Raw genomic sequence first — 19311 nt, forward strand, 5'->3', positions numbered from 1 at the left:
ATCCGAAGAAGTGTGGGAACCTGGATCGTCGACGGAGTAAGTCGGAGTCGCTAACGATAAGATCCAAACACACAAGGTAGGTAGAATAAGCATACATAGGGTGCAATGCGCAAACAAGGATGCATGACATGTGATAGAATGATGCATTCATTTTAATCAAGAGTGCTAGGTATTTAGCGAAATAGATTATCCATTAGATGGTAAGATGGATGATAACAGTGGTTTCACCTTGCTCAAATATATTAAACAGTAACATGGTTATAAAGTACAGGTACCAAGGAATATTTCACATTTTTACAGAAGGTTCAAATTCATTACTCACTTTAAACTAGGAGCTACACAAGTTCTCATGTTTGAATTTCAAATCTGGGACAGATTTGAAATTTGGAACCTCAAAATGTAAATACAATTGTACAGTTAAATTCCTTGCATTTTTCTGATTCCAAAACATATATGGTTTACTCAATTTGGTTATAGCATGCATTTTCTAGGACTTAAACAAGATAAAACAATTTTTGGAATTTTAAAACAAAAGGGAACACACGGAGAACTAAATCTACTCGGGCGCAACTAGCCTGTGCGGCTGACAGCGGGCCCAGAAGAGCTGACGAGGCGGGGCGCGCTGAGCTGGCTGCCCGCGGTCATTGACCAACGGGTCCCACTTGTCAGGGTCGGTGAAAAGTTAAAAAGGTTGGGGTTTTACTTTGCAGCCAAGGGGGATCGTCTGACCAGAGCGAACGGACGAGCGAGGTAACCAGACGAGTTGCGGATCGGATCTTGCTAGATCTATGGCGCAAACCCTGTTGAACTAACCTGAGCTAGCTACTTGGGGGCTCGCGCGGCGGCCACGGCAAGGCATGAACACCGGCGACCACGGCAAGCGGCGGAGGGCTAACTACCGCGGATAAACGGCGACGCGCAGAAACAATCTAGGTGACACGACGGTCACCACACAACCCTTAGCGAGGAGGCGGCGCGGCTGAGCACAGAAGCTCGCCGGCGGCAAGCCGAAGCGTGCGGGCAGTGCTACGACGCTACGGTGCGCGAAAGAAGGCGCGGAAAAAGGCGAGAGAGAGAGGAGCTCACCCCGGTGACGTGAGAGGAAGCTGACGAGGTTTGCACGGACGTGCTCGCTAGAATTTCGTCGGAGACGGGCGGCGGCCGGAGAGGAAGAAGTCGTCCTAGGCGTCGATGTAGGCGATCTCGCTCCGATTCCTTGCACCCACGCGTAGAGGAAGAAGAGGCGCACTCGGTGACGCGGTCGGGGCGTCGTGGTTAGGCCAGGGGCGGCGGCGCGACACAGTGGCGTCCACGGCCCGGGAAGACGGCGACGGCGGCGGTGCAGAAGGAGGGAGAGGAAACCCTGGCTAGGGTTTGCCGTGCGCTGCGGAAGGGAGGAAGCACGGCGCAGCTGAAGTAGGCGAGGAGGAGGTGGCTGTCGTTGTTGCCGCGGACGTGGCGCGCGAGGGCTCCACCGGTCGGGAGGACGAAAAGCAGAGGAGGAAGATGACGCTGTGAGAGGTGGTGCGTTTTGGTGATTACGTCTTCGCAGCGGGGAAGCGTAACGTGGGGCGGCGCGCGAGGCTGCGGGGCCGAGCTGGGCTGCGGGCGCGGCGGGAGAAGGTGGGCTGCGGCGGGCGCGCGGGAGAAGGGCCGAGGCGGCTGGGCCGGCTCGGGCCAAAAGGTAAGCAGGTGAGGTTTTTATTTTTTTTTCTTTTTTCTTTTTCCTTTTCTGTTTTCTGTTTTGCAAATAACTTTGGATTCAAAATTCAAACACCAATTTTGAAGAGGTGAGGAATAGGAGAGTTTAAATATAGTGCTAGTATTTGAAAATGTTCAAATGGATGTAAAGATTGAAAATCCATTTGACTCTCTTTTACAAATTATGGAAAAGGAATTCAAACTCCAAGAAGGAAAAATTCATATTTGAATCTTCTAGCAAATTCAAACAACAAGAATTCAAACCACAAGTTGAGATGCAATTTAAAACTCATGTGACACAAATAAATAGACATGGCATGGCATGAATGCAATGTAAAATGTTATGCAACAAGAATTAAATTACAAACAGGTCCACACAAGAGAATTAAATGTAAATGTTGCTTTTAGACTGTTACAGTATGTCACCTTCAGCGCAACGGTCTTCTTATGAAGTTAACATGGGGCACGTCCGATGGGTTTAGAAGTATGTAACTACGTGTAAAACCTAAGACCACCCAAATCCGAAGTAAGATTTCACTCAACCTTACCCGACTCGAGCCGCGTAGAAAGAAACAAATAGCCGTAAAGGTCACCGACTCGATCGAATTTAACTAAGAGTCTAAGACCAACAAATAATATAATTGTGCCATTAGCTAGAAATTTTGAAGTCGTAAATTTTCTTCTATAAGAAGGCAGGCATACCCGGCCGGCCGGCCCCATGCATATGCATGTCAGTCTAGCAATAATTCCCAAGTCGACCTAGACCTCTTGACTGGCCTTATCAATCCAGTCGATCAAATGGCGAATCTGGCGATCCATAACAACCATAACAACCACACCCAAGAAAAGAAAGAAAAAAGTAAAGAGAGAGCAACGCATTTTTTTTTCTTCTAAAAAAGAGGTTAAACCCTCGACTTCTGCATCATCACAATGATGCACACAACCATATTTTATTGATTTATTAACAAGCCTGACAAAAGGATTACAGTGATCAAGCAATCTAAAGCCACCAATCTATGTCTACAAGATAGAAGAAGAGGTGGCCATTATCGGAGCCGCATGCCCTGACCACATAAGACCGCCTAACATCAAAATCCGGAGGCCACACACCGGGTACAACCGGTCAAGAAAGTCCACAACGTGAGCCGTCTCCTCACGCTCCAGAATCAGCTGCCACTGTCTTTCACCAACCCATCTTTTCAGGACAGGGATCGAAATATGGCAACTTGTCGGACCTGGCATTGACGTGTAGGACTGACCGCTCCAGCCCGCACGTGTTCGAAAATGATGCCCCCACGAGCCATCTTCCGATTCAGAAGTCCAATATCTAGGGTTTCCTCCGACACATCTGGGCGGAGGCGGGAAAAGCGCAGTATGCCTTCAAAAAGGTAATGAAGCCCTTTGAGCGCCGCACCGAACAAATAGGAGCCTCGCCTCTCAGATACGTCGCGTGGTCCAAAACGCAGCAGGAGGACGCCAAGGAAGACGTGTCACCGAAAGCCGGGCCGCGTCACCAGACGGATCCACCGCCACGCCACACATGCTTTGTCAGGATCCAGCCCGCCACGGCCCCGGAAGCCAAGCCACAGGCCACCGCGCCATGCAAGGACCGCTAGCTGTACATATATGCATCAGCAATACATGGCCGCTGCGGAGTGTCGTGCGCGGCTGCTCAAGAGAAAACCAAAGCAAAGCGGAGTGTCTGTTTACCTCCGTGCAGGCCCGTTTGTTACTTTAACCAGGGCCGTACGGTGGCAAGTGCAGAGTGGGCAACTGTTCAGGGCCTCCAAAATTTAGGAGCCTTCAAATCTAATGTTAATACTGCTAATTAGCTATCCTTAATTAATAATAAAGGCAGATTTCAAGGCCCATTAACTAGAAAAAAAAGACCCACAAGGAGAAAAGCAAAGGACAGAAGCTCTGCTTTTCTTGTACGTGTTCATCACGTTTGGCCACCGACACATCTTAACAATCCACCTATCTCCGGATCAACATGGCTTATCGATTATTTGATTAACTAATCTTTTCGTGATTTCGTCGGCCGCCGCCCTCGCCGGCCTGCCCCAGTCATCTTCCGCTGCAATCGAGAAATCTACATCGCAGCAATCCAAGATAATTCTGTGTTCATGAGTTTTTCGCACAACCGTAATTTTAGGGCCTCATTTTACAGTTCGCACCAGGGCCTCAAATTCCTAGATACGGCCCTGATTTAACTCTTTGCCGGAGGCCCCTTTTTTGCCCTCGAAGAGCCTCCGGCAAAGGCGGCTGGTCCATGTTCATACCGACACTATTTGCCGAAGGTAAAACAAGCTTTGCCGTAGGCCTTTGGCCTCCGCCAAAGCTAGGTTCTCCCGTAGTACATAATATTGTATAATTATGAAAATAAAGTTCAGTCAAATGGTAGTTTTTCTTTATCACAGGTTGCTGCTTGAACATGGAAAATTGAATTCTAGACATATGAGGAAACCGGCTCTTTGTACCTTATGCATATTAGATCAGTAGAAATAGGGCGTGGATAATATGGACACACTCCAATTGAATTTGGTTATTTGTTCTCGTGTAGATCGTTAATTTAATAGTATTAGATTAGTACATGAAATCAATTTTTTGATCCCGAGCTAGGTGATCGTTTTTACATGATTATAATTAGCATAGCAGAATGCAATGGTATTTTTTCTCTCCCAAAACTACAATCGGTCATTTTATTGAGTTATGTTAGATAGCTCTGCTCACAGCGTCTTGAAAGGTCATGGGAAACGTTTCTGTACAATTTGATTTTGTGGATTCACCATTATTATAGTCTTGCCTCCACTAAGATAAGTATAAGTATATATCGTCGGCCCTTCTCATTGTATATTGAGTTAGATACAATTCTACGTTCTTTTAGTTACATTTTTTATGTTTTTTGTCATCTTTAAAGTGAAGCTAATGTGTCCCTATAATATCTCTGGTTGTTGATATAGATTTCAAAATGTTCCTCGGAAGCTGACAAACCCAGATAAGGAATGGTCATGCAAAACTGCATTTTGTCACTGTAGGTGGGGACAAAGGCGACTCGTACGTTTGGTGCAGGTTACAAGCATTATACTACGATCTTGGCAATATATTTCCAGTTTGGAATCGTTGATGAAGAGACGATATGTGGTGCTTTCATTTCTAACATGTTTTCCAAGAAATCAGATATTGCATATTAAGTTAACATGTTCTACTGCGTGATCCTAGTCATTTGCGCACCCCAATTGAGACAGAAATATGATTGAACTAACACATTGTTTGTAGTCTGGTGACCGTGTCCATCCCAACCCTCTGTCGAGTATGATTGCATGTTTTGGAGGAACAAATCCATTCTATAGAAATAAAAACTCCATTTTGAGACTGTTTTATGATTTCCAAGGGACTGATAGTGAACTTTCATTCATAAAGTCCATTCTGAGAACGGGCCAAGGTGCTTAAGAAGATGTGTTTTATATTCTCCGATGATGTCTTTACCGTCATGGTAAATGAGACGAGTGCGAAACTAGAAAGCGCGATGGCTGAGGTTGAATGGGCTAGTCCAAGTGTAGAAATCTGCTCGATGCAAACGGACAAAATGTGGGACTGCAAGACAGCATCTGATCCGGCCCCTTCCTTAGTGACCCTTTTGATTAATTACCTTGAAGATGCTTTGCTGCTCCTAGCACTACTCTGCAAGAGGTTACTGAATGGACAGTGAAGTTCTTGAAGGCAATCTCGTGCTCTGGGTTGTTGGACACTGAATGTTTCTTAATAATACAAATTCTGTACCTCTAGAAATATAATTTAAGTAGCTAGACATTACCATTATTTAATAATGTGTTTCCCATGTACTATTTCTTAACTAGGCATCTTGTTGGTTAAATGACGCAATCTACATTGCATACAATTTTGGCCTTTGACGTTGTCTGCATGATGAAATTTTCATATGACATGGTGGGGATTCCTTAGTTGGGTGTCGTTCTTGCTTAAATGAAAGAAGAACAATTCTTTTCGCCTTTTACTACACAATCATTCATGAGATTTGATCGTAAAAGTATACTGCGCAGATTCTTTTACTGTCGATCCTGAGATATTATCATAAAAGGCTTAGTGTTCTGCAACAAAATAATAGAATTTTCTGCTACACATAATTAAAATGAGTCGTGCCATGGGGGATGCGTTCGATCAGTTAATTTTCATTTTATATCAAATGATGCACCTGTTAATAACAAATCAAGCGATGCAACAAACTTTCTTTCTATGATGCACATTAACTGTATGTGTTATAGTAAGCGAGATAGTATGCCTGAGCAATTCATCACCATGTATCTTTCATATTATTTTGAGCATGAGTTGTGCAAATACGTACCTCTTCATGCAGATGTGCAAACATCCAAGAATAGAAAATAACCATTGTTAGAGTAGCATAATTTGTGCAAACAGAAATGTCATTACATAAAAAAAAAGAGCTAAAAAAACTGCTCCCAGGAAAGACTTTGTTTGGCTACTAGCTAGTACACACTAGTACATGATAAATACTTACTGCTAATTGATATGGCGTGATGAATATTGCCAGGGTCTGACTTATATTTGACAAAAGTATCAGGCGAGGTCTACTTTGATCGAGCATTCTTTGGTCCTCTTCCAATTGCGCTAACTAGCTATGTTTTGTTTAAGTAGCTAAACTAGCTATGTATGCAAGCTGAATTCAAAAGAGAGATCAAATCACTTTTGATTATTAAACAGACCAAACCATATTTTACCATGGGCAAGAGAGAGTCTTAGAATTTAAACAGCACATATGTCATCTGAGTTAGATAGAGGTGCCAATCATCATTCAGGGAACCCAGAACACTTCACAATGTTAATAAGAGTACAATATTGCATGAAGAAGAAATTCATTAAAAGGTTCACAAAGTAGGATAGCCAGACACCATCAGCTTTTGAACTCGAAAGGGTCGCGAGATAGATCAGATGCTGTCTTGTAGTTCCAATCATGAATATTACCTCTGGAGATATCCAACGCAACAGTATCATTGGCCCATGCTGCTTCAGCTAGACGGTGCATTACTCTATTCCTCATCTCATCTGGCAGAACAGTGTAAGAGATTCTATCGGGCAGGACGCATTTCCTCCAGCTTGATAGATGTTTCAACAATGCTTTTGATGAATGAATACTCGCTGTCTTTCTCCCCTTCGAACTCATGCAATACAATCTTCCTGAGTTTTGAAAATATGCATTCAATGGAGCAAATGTTGTCCTTCCAGAACGCGCTGTCGAGCTCGCCATCTGAAGGATTTGGAGACTTTAAAGCTGACTGCAAAACAAACAAGTTCATGAATATGGTTAGGTAATTCCCACATGTACGTATATATATAATAATAATATGTATGCTGGGAGTGCCGCATCCTTATCTAATAAATATATGTGGAACGCATATATAGGTGAATTAATCAGCTCTAAGTATGTCACCCCTTCACTACGCCCCTGGCCAGTACGTAGTTTATCTTTTACCATAACAGTATTTTCAAACAGATGATTCGAAATTCATTTCTCTAGATCTTTAAAATAAATACAATAGAGTTTGTTCAATAATTAGTTAACATGAAAATAATAATAGTGCCAAGGAAAAATGAGAGAAAGAAATGAATGTGATTCCATGATTCCAAACAACCGGGTTGCATCCTTAAGTTTACACTAGAAAATATTCATATGTGTTCTTATATTCTCCATGTCTCTCCCCCTCTGCCCTAGATATGCGTATTATCATCAAGATATATATGCATAACAATTTGTTGTTAATTAACTAGATAACCTACACACATACAAAATAATTGTACATCATAGAGCACGCGCGCTCATTATATACCCTGAGCAAAAGATAACAAGTTTTCATTCTTATATATTAATAACTATAATAAAATTTACCACTATACGTACAGATGTATTTCATACAATATATAGTTGTCAGTATTTATAAAGATAATGCTGGTCAATTATAATATATAGATGAATTTTACGCATAAGATTGATAATGCTCGCTAATTACATAACTCACGATTTCATGATAAGGACTCAAATGTGCGCATGCTTATTTGGGAATAGTTCCATCTTGTATGAAATATGTGTCGATCTGGTCCGACTTCACTCACATATATATATATATATGTATGTATGTATGTATATATATATATATATATATATATATATATATATATATATATATATATATATATATATATATATAAAACCTTTACATAAATACAATCAAGTGTTTGATCAACAATTATCATGAATACAATAATAACACCAAGGGAACCAACCAAGAGAGAGAGAATGAACATACAGTACGTATTATATATCATCAAGATACATAGGCATAAATTTTTTTGTTAACCAGACAACCTATGCACATACACAAAAAACAACATCGATCATAGAGCATGCGAAACAATTTAGGGCATTAATTCTATCATCACTGTAAAACATAAACATATATGATGCCATTGGAAATGAACATTATCATACATTGTCAAAAATATATGGGAATAAGACCGTTGGTGATTTATAGATATCACCGTTTTGTTCAAATTCATTGTCAATCTGAGGCATTTTAGATAATATATTAATCAGCATGTCTCTGGGCATATTGATCCATCTCTACAACTTTTCATCTGATATATATAGTGAAAAACATAATAAAATTTAACACTACATGTCTTCCATACACTATAGATCAATTTTATGCATAAGATAATGCTTACTAATTAGATGACTCAGCATTAATGATACTAACTCAAATTTACGCATACATATCTGACAATATGTCAATCTGGTCCGACTTCACTCAAGGGCAGACCGGCAGATCGGTGTATATATGTGCAGCACGAAAAAAAATCCAATGCATCGATCAGTTAATTACCTTGATATAAAGGGTCTTGACATTTGGAAACAATCTCAGGAAAGTTTGTTAGGAATTAATCTTGTCTAGTCCGAATAGTACTAGGTTTGGGTTTTTGGCAAGTGTTGCCGTGTGTGAGTTCAGGTAGGATTAGATTTATGGATTACTAATCCTTGCAAGTCTAGTCCTACCTAGTTGGACGTGTATATATACACATCCAAGGGTGCAAGCTTGTACCGTGGGATTTGAGAAAGAAATAAAAAGAGAATAGAGGGCACGATACGCGCCCTTGGCCAAATAATCGTGTGATCGTTTGTGTGTGTGCGTCTTCATGTGATTGATCTTTGGGCAAACTCAACAAAGTTAGCATCATGATTTCTTCCGATCGGACTCCAAACTTGACATCAATCGCCAATGTCTCAACACCAGTTAGCATTAGAGAGGGCCTGATTGTCATCCCTGGCTACAGTACAGCAAGATAAAAATGTTAATTAAGGTTAGCTGCTTCCATCAACCATAGAAAATATGAAACTAAAAGATCATATACATTATAAAGAGTGTGTTGTAGTACATTGATGGTAGTTTCTCCAATCTGGAGCACCTGGAGACCGGGAATGAGGTACCCGACGGAGCGAAGATTTTCGGCGCTTTCAGGGGAAATCTTAATTGTTGTCTGGGGAAGGACAACAGGCACAAACGGGCTCAACCCCGGCCACATAATGAGGTGCTCAAGGCACTTTGTGTCTACCAAGTTGAGGTCACAGGGCTTGAACAACCAGAGAAGCAAGCATTTCAGCCTGGGGTTGCGCACGGTCACGCACGCAGGCAAGCTGTGGCTGTAGAGGAAAATCAGCATCTCCAGGTTAGGGCAGCCGTTGAGCAAGGCGTCCAGGTTGTCCTCCGGCACTACGGCGTCGTGGAGGATGAGCTCCCTGAGTTTAGGTAAATCGACGACGAGCCGCTCCATATGTCGTCCGGCGAGTGCTCGTCTCTCAACATCCGCGGGAAGCGGCAGAAGAAGAGGAACAGGCGTTCCAGAGAGGTGCACCGGAGTAGATCGACTGGAAGAACGTCGAGCGGAAGCGATATCACGTTTCCAGAGAGGTTTGTGATGACGAGGTCGCTGACGCCCTTGTCAGCGATATCCCGGATCCAGCGCCTGACGGTTTCCCCGTTTGTCCCTGCCATTCCGCAGGAGCTGAGGCGGACTGAGCCGAAGGGGCCTGGGTGGGAGGCGAGGATGCATGAAACTTTGCTCTCCACGCTCCCAGTCCCAGATCCGTCTAGGGGGAGGCAGAGCTCGGCGTCGTCAAGGTCGATGGTGGTGGATGGCCAGATGCATCTCCAGGTGGAAGAAAGGGCCATGGTGCGGACACCGTCCTTGAGGAAGAGCCTGGAGACGATCATGGACAGGACGTCGTTGGGGAGTTGGCTGATGCGGTCTTAGTCGCCGGATCCGGACCGGAGCCGGAGGATGATGATGAGATGACTTGATTGACTTCGCCGCCAACGGCATGGGAGATGCGCCTCGCGGCGGTGGAGACAGGTGGTTATCGAGGAAGGCGCACGGGGTGGCCAGAACTACGAATCAAGCGCTCCATGGTGGGTGGTCGGCGGCGTGGCCGGCCGAGCTGCAGGAAGAGAGAGGTGGGGATTACTGGGAGAGGGGGGAGTTGCGGCGCAGCGGACTGAGAAAAGACTACTGGCCTGGGGAGGGGAGTGTCTTATGTCTAGCCTCTAGGGCTGGGGACAAACGTAGGGGAATTGTTTTCCTCGGGATCGGCATCCGATGACGCAATTCCTCGGACGCTCCTCCATTTAGAAACGGACGCGCCTCCATTTGAAACGGACGCGCTCCGGATGTGCGGAGAGCGCAGAGGAAAGCGGTCGACAATTATATTGCTCTCTCGTTCATGCTTAATTACCCTTATTAATTCTCGACATCCTTATCGCGGCTAATGCAATTAAGCTGATGAGGTACCATCCTCATCCTTATCTATCAAAGGTCTACGGCTGCACCCATGGACTGCCATATACTCCCTCCGTCCCGAGTCTAGATACATGTAATATTTCGTCACTTAATATGGGACAGAGGAAGTACATGAGAGGATGGCAAGATCAACGGAAAAAAGAAGGCGCTGGATTATTAGGTGTGTTGAAACATCTTTATCCAGCTGTAAAAAAAACATGTTTTGTCCTAAAGAGATCGACTACACGAGTTAAAGAGGAACTCAATCTGGTCTTCCACCGGCCAAGAGATAGTGTACTATGCGGGATTCAGGGGCTTGGATTGCATCTTTCATTAAAGTTTTTTCCTTCTTCTTTCAGATGTAGTACATAACTGATTCATGTACTATATATAAACATTTTGATAAAAAATTGCAGTAGGTTTTTAACCTACTGTTTTTCCTAATTAAAAAAAACAGACTACACAAAGCTTCGGTGGATCAGCGCATGAGATTATTTTGTTTGGTTCGGATTTTATTCAAATCTTACATTGCTGGAACAACTACAAAAAGAAACAAAACCTAACTTCCCCTCTCAAAAAAAAACCTAACTTCCGTATTTCAAGTTGGACTGTAATCGGATCAATGCTCCCATGGGTGCAACCTTGAAAGTAGCAGAATTAAGTTGATGGAAAATCCCAGGCGCGCTAATCTATCGAGGAATGAGCAATGACAACAATGCCGCACCGATATTTGTTCACAAGGTTCGGTGACGGTACAATGACAGCCATTAATTAGCAACAGATAGCAGGTAAAAAAAATTAGGCTGGGAAGGGGTGGCCCTCCTGGCATACACATAGCTCCGTCATTGACAAGGTTCACCTTTGCCGGATACATCACTGGGGCTATAACTACGGGTGCTCCTCCCTGTTGATGCCCCCACAATACCGCATCAGTGTCAGGTTGGACACGTCACAAGCCACCGGCTCCCCCTACCTATGCGTGCGTGCGTGTGTGCGTGCGCCTCTTGGTTCCTTTATATATTAGGCTGGGTTACAAGTGTTCAAACTTAACCCTTAAATAATTAGAATTACAATTACAATGATAAACCAACTTGTGCACATATTTGATAAATTCCAACATTAAGTAAAGGAGTGAATCAACATGGCAATCCAATTTTTTAGATACGAACTCTAGTGCGTATATATATTTTGTGTTTGCCAGGACCTATAATTTTTACAACAGCTGTCGCCTGGGCTAAAGAAAATAAAGATTCCCAAGTTGTGGCAGGTCGTGAGTCTGGTACAATTTTTTGGGTAATTGGATCAATGTTGGTACTTAACCATGACCTGATTTATTCTCATAAGATGATATATATGGTCACAACTCAAGAAAACTTGATTTTCGAGATTTTATATCCTCCTTTTCAAAGAGGAAATAAAACAAGTTGTTTCCATTGATACCCTGTTGTGGCGCACCTAGACCTGTTGGGCTATCATTCATGTTCTATATATAAGTATTTTCGGGATATAGTTAAAGGCAATCTGATTTCAATGTTTGATGTGTGCTGGCATAATGTTTTAGTTGTCTTTAGACTTAATTTTTTTTATGCTTACTCTTATCACAAAAGAAAATTATGCCAAAACTATGAAGAAATTCAAGTCAATTTGCTTGCTCATTTGTAGTTTCAAAATCTTCACCAAAGTACTCACCGGCTGTCCTCATTATAGATAGACTTATTGCTATGAACCGGTACTGTCTTCATAAACGGTAGATATATACATTTTGGAAAGGGTAGTCATTGCCCATGAGATACTTCATACAATATATATGGTACTCTTCAGATGGGAAAGGCTTAATGTTTAAATTAATTACACTATGAGAGGCAATCTGTAGTTAAGAATGGCTTTGCCGTGGGAGTCAAACTTTGTACGTAGTTAGTTTTTCATCACACCGTAGCCCGTAGGGGCATGCGCGCGCGGAGGGGGTGGGGGATAAAGGATGTAGTGCTAGCATGATAAAATGCTTAATTATGTCGTGAATTATGTGTGGGAGGCATGATGAGTTTTGCAATATGCATATGGCACTTTATCTTTCTGAGAAGAAAATTATAGAAGTGCCTGCCTTAATATGTGTTGGATTCTAACTTGCTTTGAATAATTTTGTAGCATGTGGATCAACTATCGTAAGAGTGATCTCATTCCTATGGACTATGTTTTTTTTTTCAAAAATGGAAACTTATATTGATCTGAACGTTATTCCTATGGACTATCTGATCCTGAGTTTCAGCCATATATGTATATTTTTTTGGCATGCCAAAAGTTTCGAATTTACACGTCAAATATCTTGGGACAACTCTGCTTTTTAACAAGCTCAGAATGAGCGATCATTAACCAGCAGTTGATAATATGATCAGTATAATAGCAAGTTTGGAAGGGATATTATATTCTACACCCAGCGTGTCAGCCATCTGATTTCAGTGTGAGATTGCAACCTGAGTGTAGTAGGGGGTGATTTGGTGTAAGAGAAGTAGGTTGACACATAATGTACTTGTGCAAACTTTTTAACTATGGCTTCACCCAAACACGTGTGATGTTTTTTTTTTAAAAAATTGAGGAAATGTGATGTTCTAATTGTAGAGATGATAGTGTTGTGCGCGGAAGGGTTTTGGTGAGAGAAAGAATGTTTTTTTGGGAACTTATCAAAGAGGCTCCGACGGCTCTTTGTTGATTTCTATGTGCGGATTTTACCTATTTACAAGCTTAGTTTTGGGATTATTACCTGCTTTCAAAGAAAGAGGACTCATCCCAAATTCAGCAGTAAATGCCTATTTGTCTATTAAACATGTGCTACAAAAAGATTATGAAAGTGTGCACCAAACGGATTAATGTTGTGGCTAGCTCTATAATTAAACCAACTCAATCGGCGTTTGTGTTGGATCGCTACTACATGAGACGGTCCATGAATTACACTCTAAGAAATTAGACGGTATTGCTTTTAACATTGACACCAAGCAGGACTATGATAAGGTCCATTGGTAATTTCTGCAGCAAACTCTCTGGATGAAGGTTTTTGCTGACAAATGGTGTGATTGGATTGACAGTTTGGTTAAAGATGGTTGTGTCTTCGTTAAAGTTAATGCTGTCATTGGACACTATTTTCAAACTAGAAAGGGTTTGCGTAAAGGCGATCCTATGTCTCCGATGTTATTTAATATAGTGGTTGATATGTTAGCTGTCCTGATCAAGCGGGGAAAAGGTCATGGTCGGTTGAATGGAGTTATTCCGCATCTTGTAAATGGGGTGTTTCTATTCTTCAATTAATATGCTAATGATACGGTTATATTTTTGCAATCTAATATATGGAACGACTGGCCAAATACCTCAAGACGTTGTTGTGTGTCTTTGAGCAGTTATCTGCTTTGAAGATTAATTTTCATAAGAGTGAAATCTTTTGTTTCGGCGCAAGCTAAATATGGGGAGAACTAATACACTCAATTGTTTGGGTGTGGGGTCGGATCATTCCCTTACGTTATCTAGGGTTTCCGATCCATTTTTGCAAATTAATGAATAAAGAGTGGAAAGGGGCCGAGGATCATTCTGAGAGAAAGCTGTAAAGCCGGAAAGGTGAGCTCCTTTTCTAGTGGCGGCAGATTGATTCACAAAGTTATGATGTCCTTTTTTGAGGCTCCAAAAGACATTGCTAAGCGTCTCAATTTTATAGTTTGCGTTTCTTCTGGCAATGTGATGAGCACAAGCGGAAGTATCGGCTGGCAAGGTAGAATATTATATGTTGGCCCCGAGATCAAGGTGGTCTTGTGGTTGAGAATATAGAAACTAAAAGGTTTTGCATGTTGGGCAAGTGGCTGTTTAAAATTTTGGATGGTGAGGGGCTAGCTTTGGCATGAGCTACTTCGTAACAAGTATCTTTATGCGAAGTCGTTGTCTCAGGTAGCTACACGAGCTTCTGATTTGCCGTTTTGGAAGGGGCTCTTGCACATGCGGATTTTTTTTCTTCCCACTCATTTCAATCATTTAATTACTACGAATAAAGGAATGAGTGTTTATTTCGGAGGACCAGTGGTTGGGTCATAACCCTCTCCAGGAGCAGTTCCCTTCTATTTTTGGATTTCGCTTAATCGACAAGCCTCGGTGGCAGATGTCCTGAGCGTCGACCAGCCAAATATCATATTTAGGAGTTGGGGCTAGATTGACAGCTTGGGAAGAGCTTTGTACTAGGCTTGGTTTGGTTATCTTGTGCACCAACCAGATTCGTTTTCCTGGGTGTTGTCTATGTCAGGAGTGTTTTCTGTCAAATCTTTTTATCAGTGTTTGATTAACTCTGATTTCCAATTCCGTCACAACATTGTTTATAAACTTAAGATTCCTCTGAGAATAAAAAACATTGCGTAGCTTCAAGGAGTGGTGCTCATTAAAGATAATTTGGCCAAAAAAAATTGGAACGGTTGGAAAAACAAAATGTGTCTTCTGTGACCGGCAGGAGACCATTCAACTATTGTTTTTTTAGTGTCACATGGCGTGTTTGGTATGGAGAATTGTTTTTGTGGCTTTTAAGTTACCACCCGCTTGCATTACGAATATTTTTGGTCGATGGCTTAGGGGGGTGAGGAAATCGCTTCCGTCACTTATCCTTGTAGAGACTTGTGTGATTTGCTTTTCTATATAGAATTGCAGGAATGGTTTTGTTTAACAAGAAAAAAGTTTCCAATTTGTTGCATGTTATTTTTCAGGCATGCATTGGTTCCGTACTTTGTCCTCGCTGTTTCCGACGTCGGTCAAGGTGTCTATATATTTTGGATGCAACTGTATGAAGATGGTAACACGAGAGTTTTTCAACCGGTTTGGATGGCGCACTGGTCTTAGGCTTCAGAAGTTCAGATAGATGATTTATGTTTTTTTTTTGCTGTTTTATCGTAACTTGTGAGACAGATGTGTTGCTGTATATTGTAATACAGTAATACAATTGATGTATGCATCCATGCATATGCTCGAAAGGAAGAAAAAAAGCTGCCCAGCAACCGGGGCTGACAGACGCTGAAGACGGATACGCAGGCGTGTGTATGATATTGCACGCTACAAACGTGGGATAGGGGAACCGAAGGAGTGCGAGTTAGGCCTTGGGCTGGTGGCCCCATTGCCTCGGCCTAGATGGGCCTGATCTACGTCTACGAAATCTGGGTGTGTTGACCACGAAGGGGAAACACGATTAACCCAACCCCCTACTTGAAATAACGCAAACGGCCAACGCGGTATCGCTACGAAAGACCTTAGTATTTGTCTCCGGCGGCGTACGTCTCTCCCGTCTCCGGACCGTCGGCCTGCATATACGTCTCCGGCGGCATCTCTCTCATCTCCGGTACGTATCTAATTCCCATTACAAGCTATGGTTAATCGATTATGCCAGTAGGGTAGACCGGTAGAGAGTATAAGAGAGACTTGTGGTTGCTAGCGCGCGCGACGGAGTAGTTGATTGGGTCTTGATTTTTCCGAACGTTTCGAGGAGCCTGGCAATATGGCATAGTTCACTGCCATGCCCGGAGGGGCGGAAGTAGTTAATAATTTGGTGGCTGCCGGACGAGCGAAATTGATACGACTATGTTGCGCCTGCGCTACCACGCACCATACCGGCGACTCCAACAAGCACGCGAATTCAGGGCTACGGTGCCCCGGTAGGCCGGGTCTCCGACTCTCGGCGCGGCTCTCTTCTGACTCGCCTCCGAAAGGACCGAGAGGTTCGATGGCGCCGCCGGTGAACCGAGGCAGAGTGTAGCTCGCAGGTGGCGGCGCAAGGGTGAGTTGGCGACAGGTTCGTCATTCTTGGCTGGCACTGGCAGGCAGGCGCTCAGGGGCTGGCTGGGGACTGGGGTGGCGTGGGGACCAGTATACAACTGTAACAAACGTTTCCGCTTCTGAATAGAAAGGTCCAAGGTTCTCCCAGAGTTGATGTGGAGACCATGAGTAATAAATTGAGGAAATTGAATTGACATAAACTAGAAAAAAAATTAGGTTTAATTACCTTACATAATGTGTCTCTACCTATCTACTATTTGGCGTGGAGAATATCTGGGAATTTAATTAGCACATCATGTGCACAGCTGTGTTCAAATCTTCCACGATTCGAAACAGATTGTGCTTCTGTTTCTCGAGACGACGCTTGCGGATTAAGAATTGCGATTAACGGCATGCCAAACTCCTAGCCGTAAAGCCCTCACTTTGTTCTGCCCTGGCTAGGCATAGAGTCCACGGCGACTTGTAATGGCGGCGCAGGAGAGATCCCCACACGAGCCTCTCCTCCTCCCTCCTGAGAAAGATGACGACATGGAGGCGCAGCTCTTGATCCCTCGTCGCGACTCAGCTGGCACGACGTGCTTCTCCAGAAGCTGTCTCAACCTCAGCAATGTGATTTCAGGCACGTACCCAACGTATATTATCACTTTTATCATCGAATTCGCGATCTGTATAACTAACTATCGATGGATCTGGCCATCTTCTTCTTCCATTGCAGGCATCGGGATGTTGTCCGTACCTTACGCGCTGTCGCAGGGCGGGTGGCTGAGCCTGGCGCTCTTCGCCGCCGTCGGCGCCGTCTGCTACTACACGGGCGGGCTCATCGACCGCTGCATGCGCGCCGACGACTCCGTCAGGGGATACCCCGACATCGGCCACCTGGCATTCGGGCCCCGCGGCCGGAGGGCCATCGGCGGCGTCATGTGCGTGGAGCTCTACCTCGTCGCCATCAGCTTCCTCATCCTCGAGGGCGACAACCTCGACAAGCTCTTCCCAGGGGCGCGCCTCGGCCTGGCCGCCGGGTATCACGTGGAGGGGAAGGAGCTCTTCGTGCTCGTGGCGGCCGCCGTCATACTGCCCACGACGTGGCTCAAGGACCTCAGCGTGCTCGCATACGTGTCGGCGGTCGGGCTCGTCTCCTCGGCGGCATTGACGGCGTCCCTGGCTTGGGCCGCCATAGCAGAAGCCCAGAAAGGATCAAACCTCAAGGGCGGTGGCGGCAGCGCCTTGTTGAACCTGAGTGGGCTGCCGACCTCCCTCAGCCTCTTCTTCGTCTGCTTCTCTGGGCACGGTGTCTTCCCGACGGTGTACTCATCGATGAAGAAAAAGAAGGATTTCCCCAAGGTACGCTCGTCTATCCAAGAGCTACCATGTGTTCGAATTAATGCCCACAATGATAATATGTCATCTAATTACTTCTTCCGTTCCATAAAGCTGGCACTGATTTGAATTAGCTCTAGTTCAAATTCGTGCCAATCTTTATGAAACGGAGGGAGTAGTAATTAGTCAGGTTTAACTTCCATTTGATCCCAATGTTCAGGTCTTGTTGATCTCTTATATATGTGTTGTGTAGCCTCAACTATGCACTGATAATTAGTCATCTACGGAGTATAATAAATATCTAATCAGCTCTTTTCCTTTGATCCCAATGTGCAGGTCTTGCTGATCTCTTCTGTGCTGTGCAGCCTCAACTATGCACTGACAGCAGTCCTAGGATATCTGCTATACGGCGCCGACGTGCAGCCACAGGTGACGCTGAACCTACCCACTGGGAAGACGTACACCAAGGTCGCCATCCTGACAACCCTGATCAACCCGCTGGCTAAGTACGCGCTCGTGATCCAGCCGATCGTGGAGGCGATAGAGGCGAAGCTGCCCCTGGCCAAGAGGGGCATGACGTCCAGGGTGCTCATCAACACCGCCATTGTCGTCAGCACCGTGGTTGCGGCCTCCACGCTGCCCTTCTTCGGCGTCATCATGTCCTTCATAGGATCCTCCCTCAACGTCTCTGTTGCCGTCCTGTTCCCATGCCTGAGCTACCTTAAGATCTACTCGCCCGGAGGAGGAGTTCGCCGTTTCGAGTTCGCGGTGATCATCGGCGTACTGGTGCTCGGAGCCTGCGTTGCCGTTGTAGGCACTTACAACTCCCTGCACCAGATTATAGCTAGTTTCTGAATTTCTGGTGATGGCAAGATACTTCTGCCCATTTGTTTGTTTGACTGAGCGAAACAGCGAGATCTGTAATGCAATTTTGAGGAAGAGTTACATAATGCCGGGCAACCCAAAGGAACTTGATAGCCAGCATAAAACATTATCAACTAAACTAGGCACCTTCAGGTACAATATATCATCAATTCAGGTGATAGATGTGATTGCTTGCCCTTCTCCAGAAACAAAAATGATGCATGACATTGCCTGACATTTCATTCAAAAGAACAAATATGTGATGGAAGCATGATAACTCGAGCTGACAGAGCCGCCTCTCCTCTTCTATAGAAGTGACACCTCCTAATAACTTTTTTTTTTGTTTCTTCTACAGAATTGATGACCCCTAACATCTTCCCGCTGGCCTTCTTCTGCAATTTTTGTATCAAAGTCAGATACACACACTGCTTATAGGCTGAGCAGCTGAGAAATCCAGTGCAAACCCACAACTGAGTACAATCCTGCAAACCCATACATGGGATGTAGACTAAGCAGTACAGACTACATGCAAGGGCATAAACAGGGCAGTTTGGAATATGTGGACTAAGCAGCACAGACCGCGATATGTGGCTGGCTTTCTCAGTTTCTTTTTCTTGGACAGATTGAAGATTTTGTTGGGCGCAGTGCAGTTTGTTCAACTCCTCCCACACTCATACAAGCAGTTAGATCTGTTGCAAACGATTGAGATTGTGGTCATGTTTGCCTGTTTGGTACCAGATGTAGGGTAAATTTTCCAGCTTCATACGCTAGGCTAAG

General features: G+C 44.1%; 1 protein-coding gene across 1 annotated transcript; it reads left to right on the forward strand.

Moving 5' to 3' along the window:
* The first annotated feature begins 16818 nt into the window (after positions 1-16818).
* Positions 16819-18525, forward strand: LOC100826436 (amino acid transporter AVT1I). Its single transcript, XM_003566792.1, has 3 exons — positions 16819-16972; positions 17069-17694; positions 18007-18525. Exons 1-3 carry the CDS (start codon positions 16819-16821, stop codon positions 18523-18525), a joined length of 1299 nt encoding a protein of 432 aa, XP_003566840.1.
* The last annotated feature ends 786 nt before the right edge of the window (positions 18526-19311 follow it).

Source organism: Brachypodium distachyon, chromosome 2 (genome assembly GCF_000005505.3).
Source record: "Brachypodium distachyon strain Bd21 chromosome 2, Brachypodium_distachyon_v3.0, whole genome shotgun sequence".
Classification (NCBI taxonomy): domain Eukaryota; kingdom Viridiplantae; phylum Streptophyta; class Magnoliopsida; order Poales; family Poaceae; genus Brachypodium; species Brachypodium distachyon.

Coding starts and splice junctions, on each gene's coding strand:
- LOC100826436 (XM_003566792.1), top strand. CDS start 16,819: ATGGCGGCGCAGGAGAGATCCCCACACGAGCCTCTCCTCCTCCCTCCT. Junction 16,973..17,068: donor CCTCAGCAATGTGATTTCAG/GCACGTACCCAA, acceptor CTTCCATTGCAG/GCATCGGGATGTTGTCCGTA. Junction 17,695..18,006: donor AAAAGAAGGATTTCCCCAAG/GTACGCTCGTCT, acceptor CCCAATGTGCAG/GTCTTGCTGATCTCTTCTGT.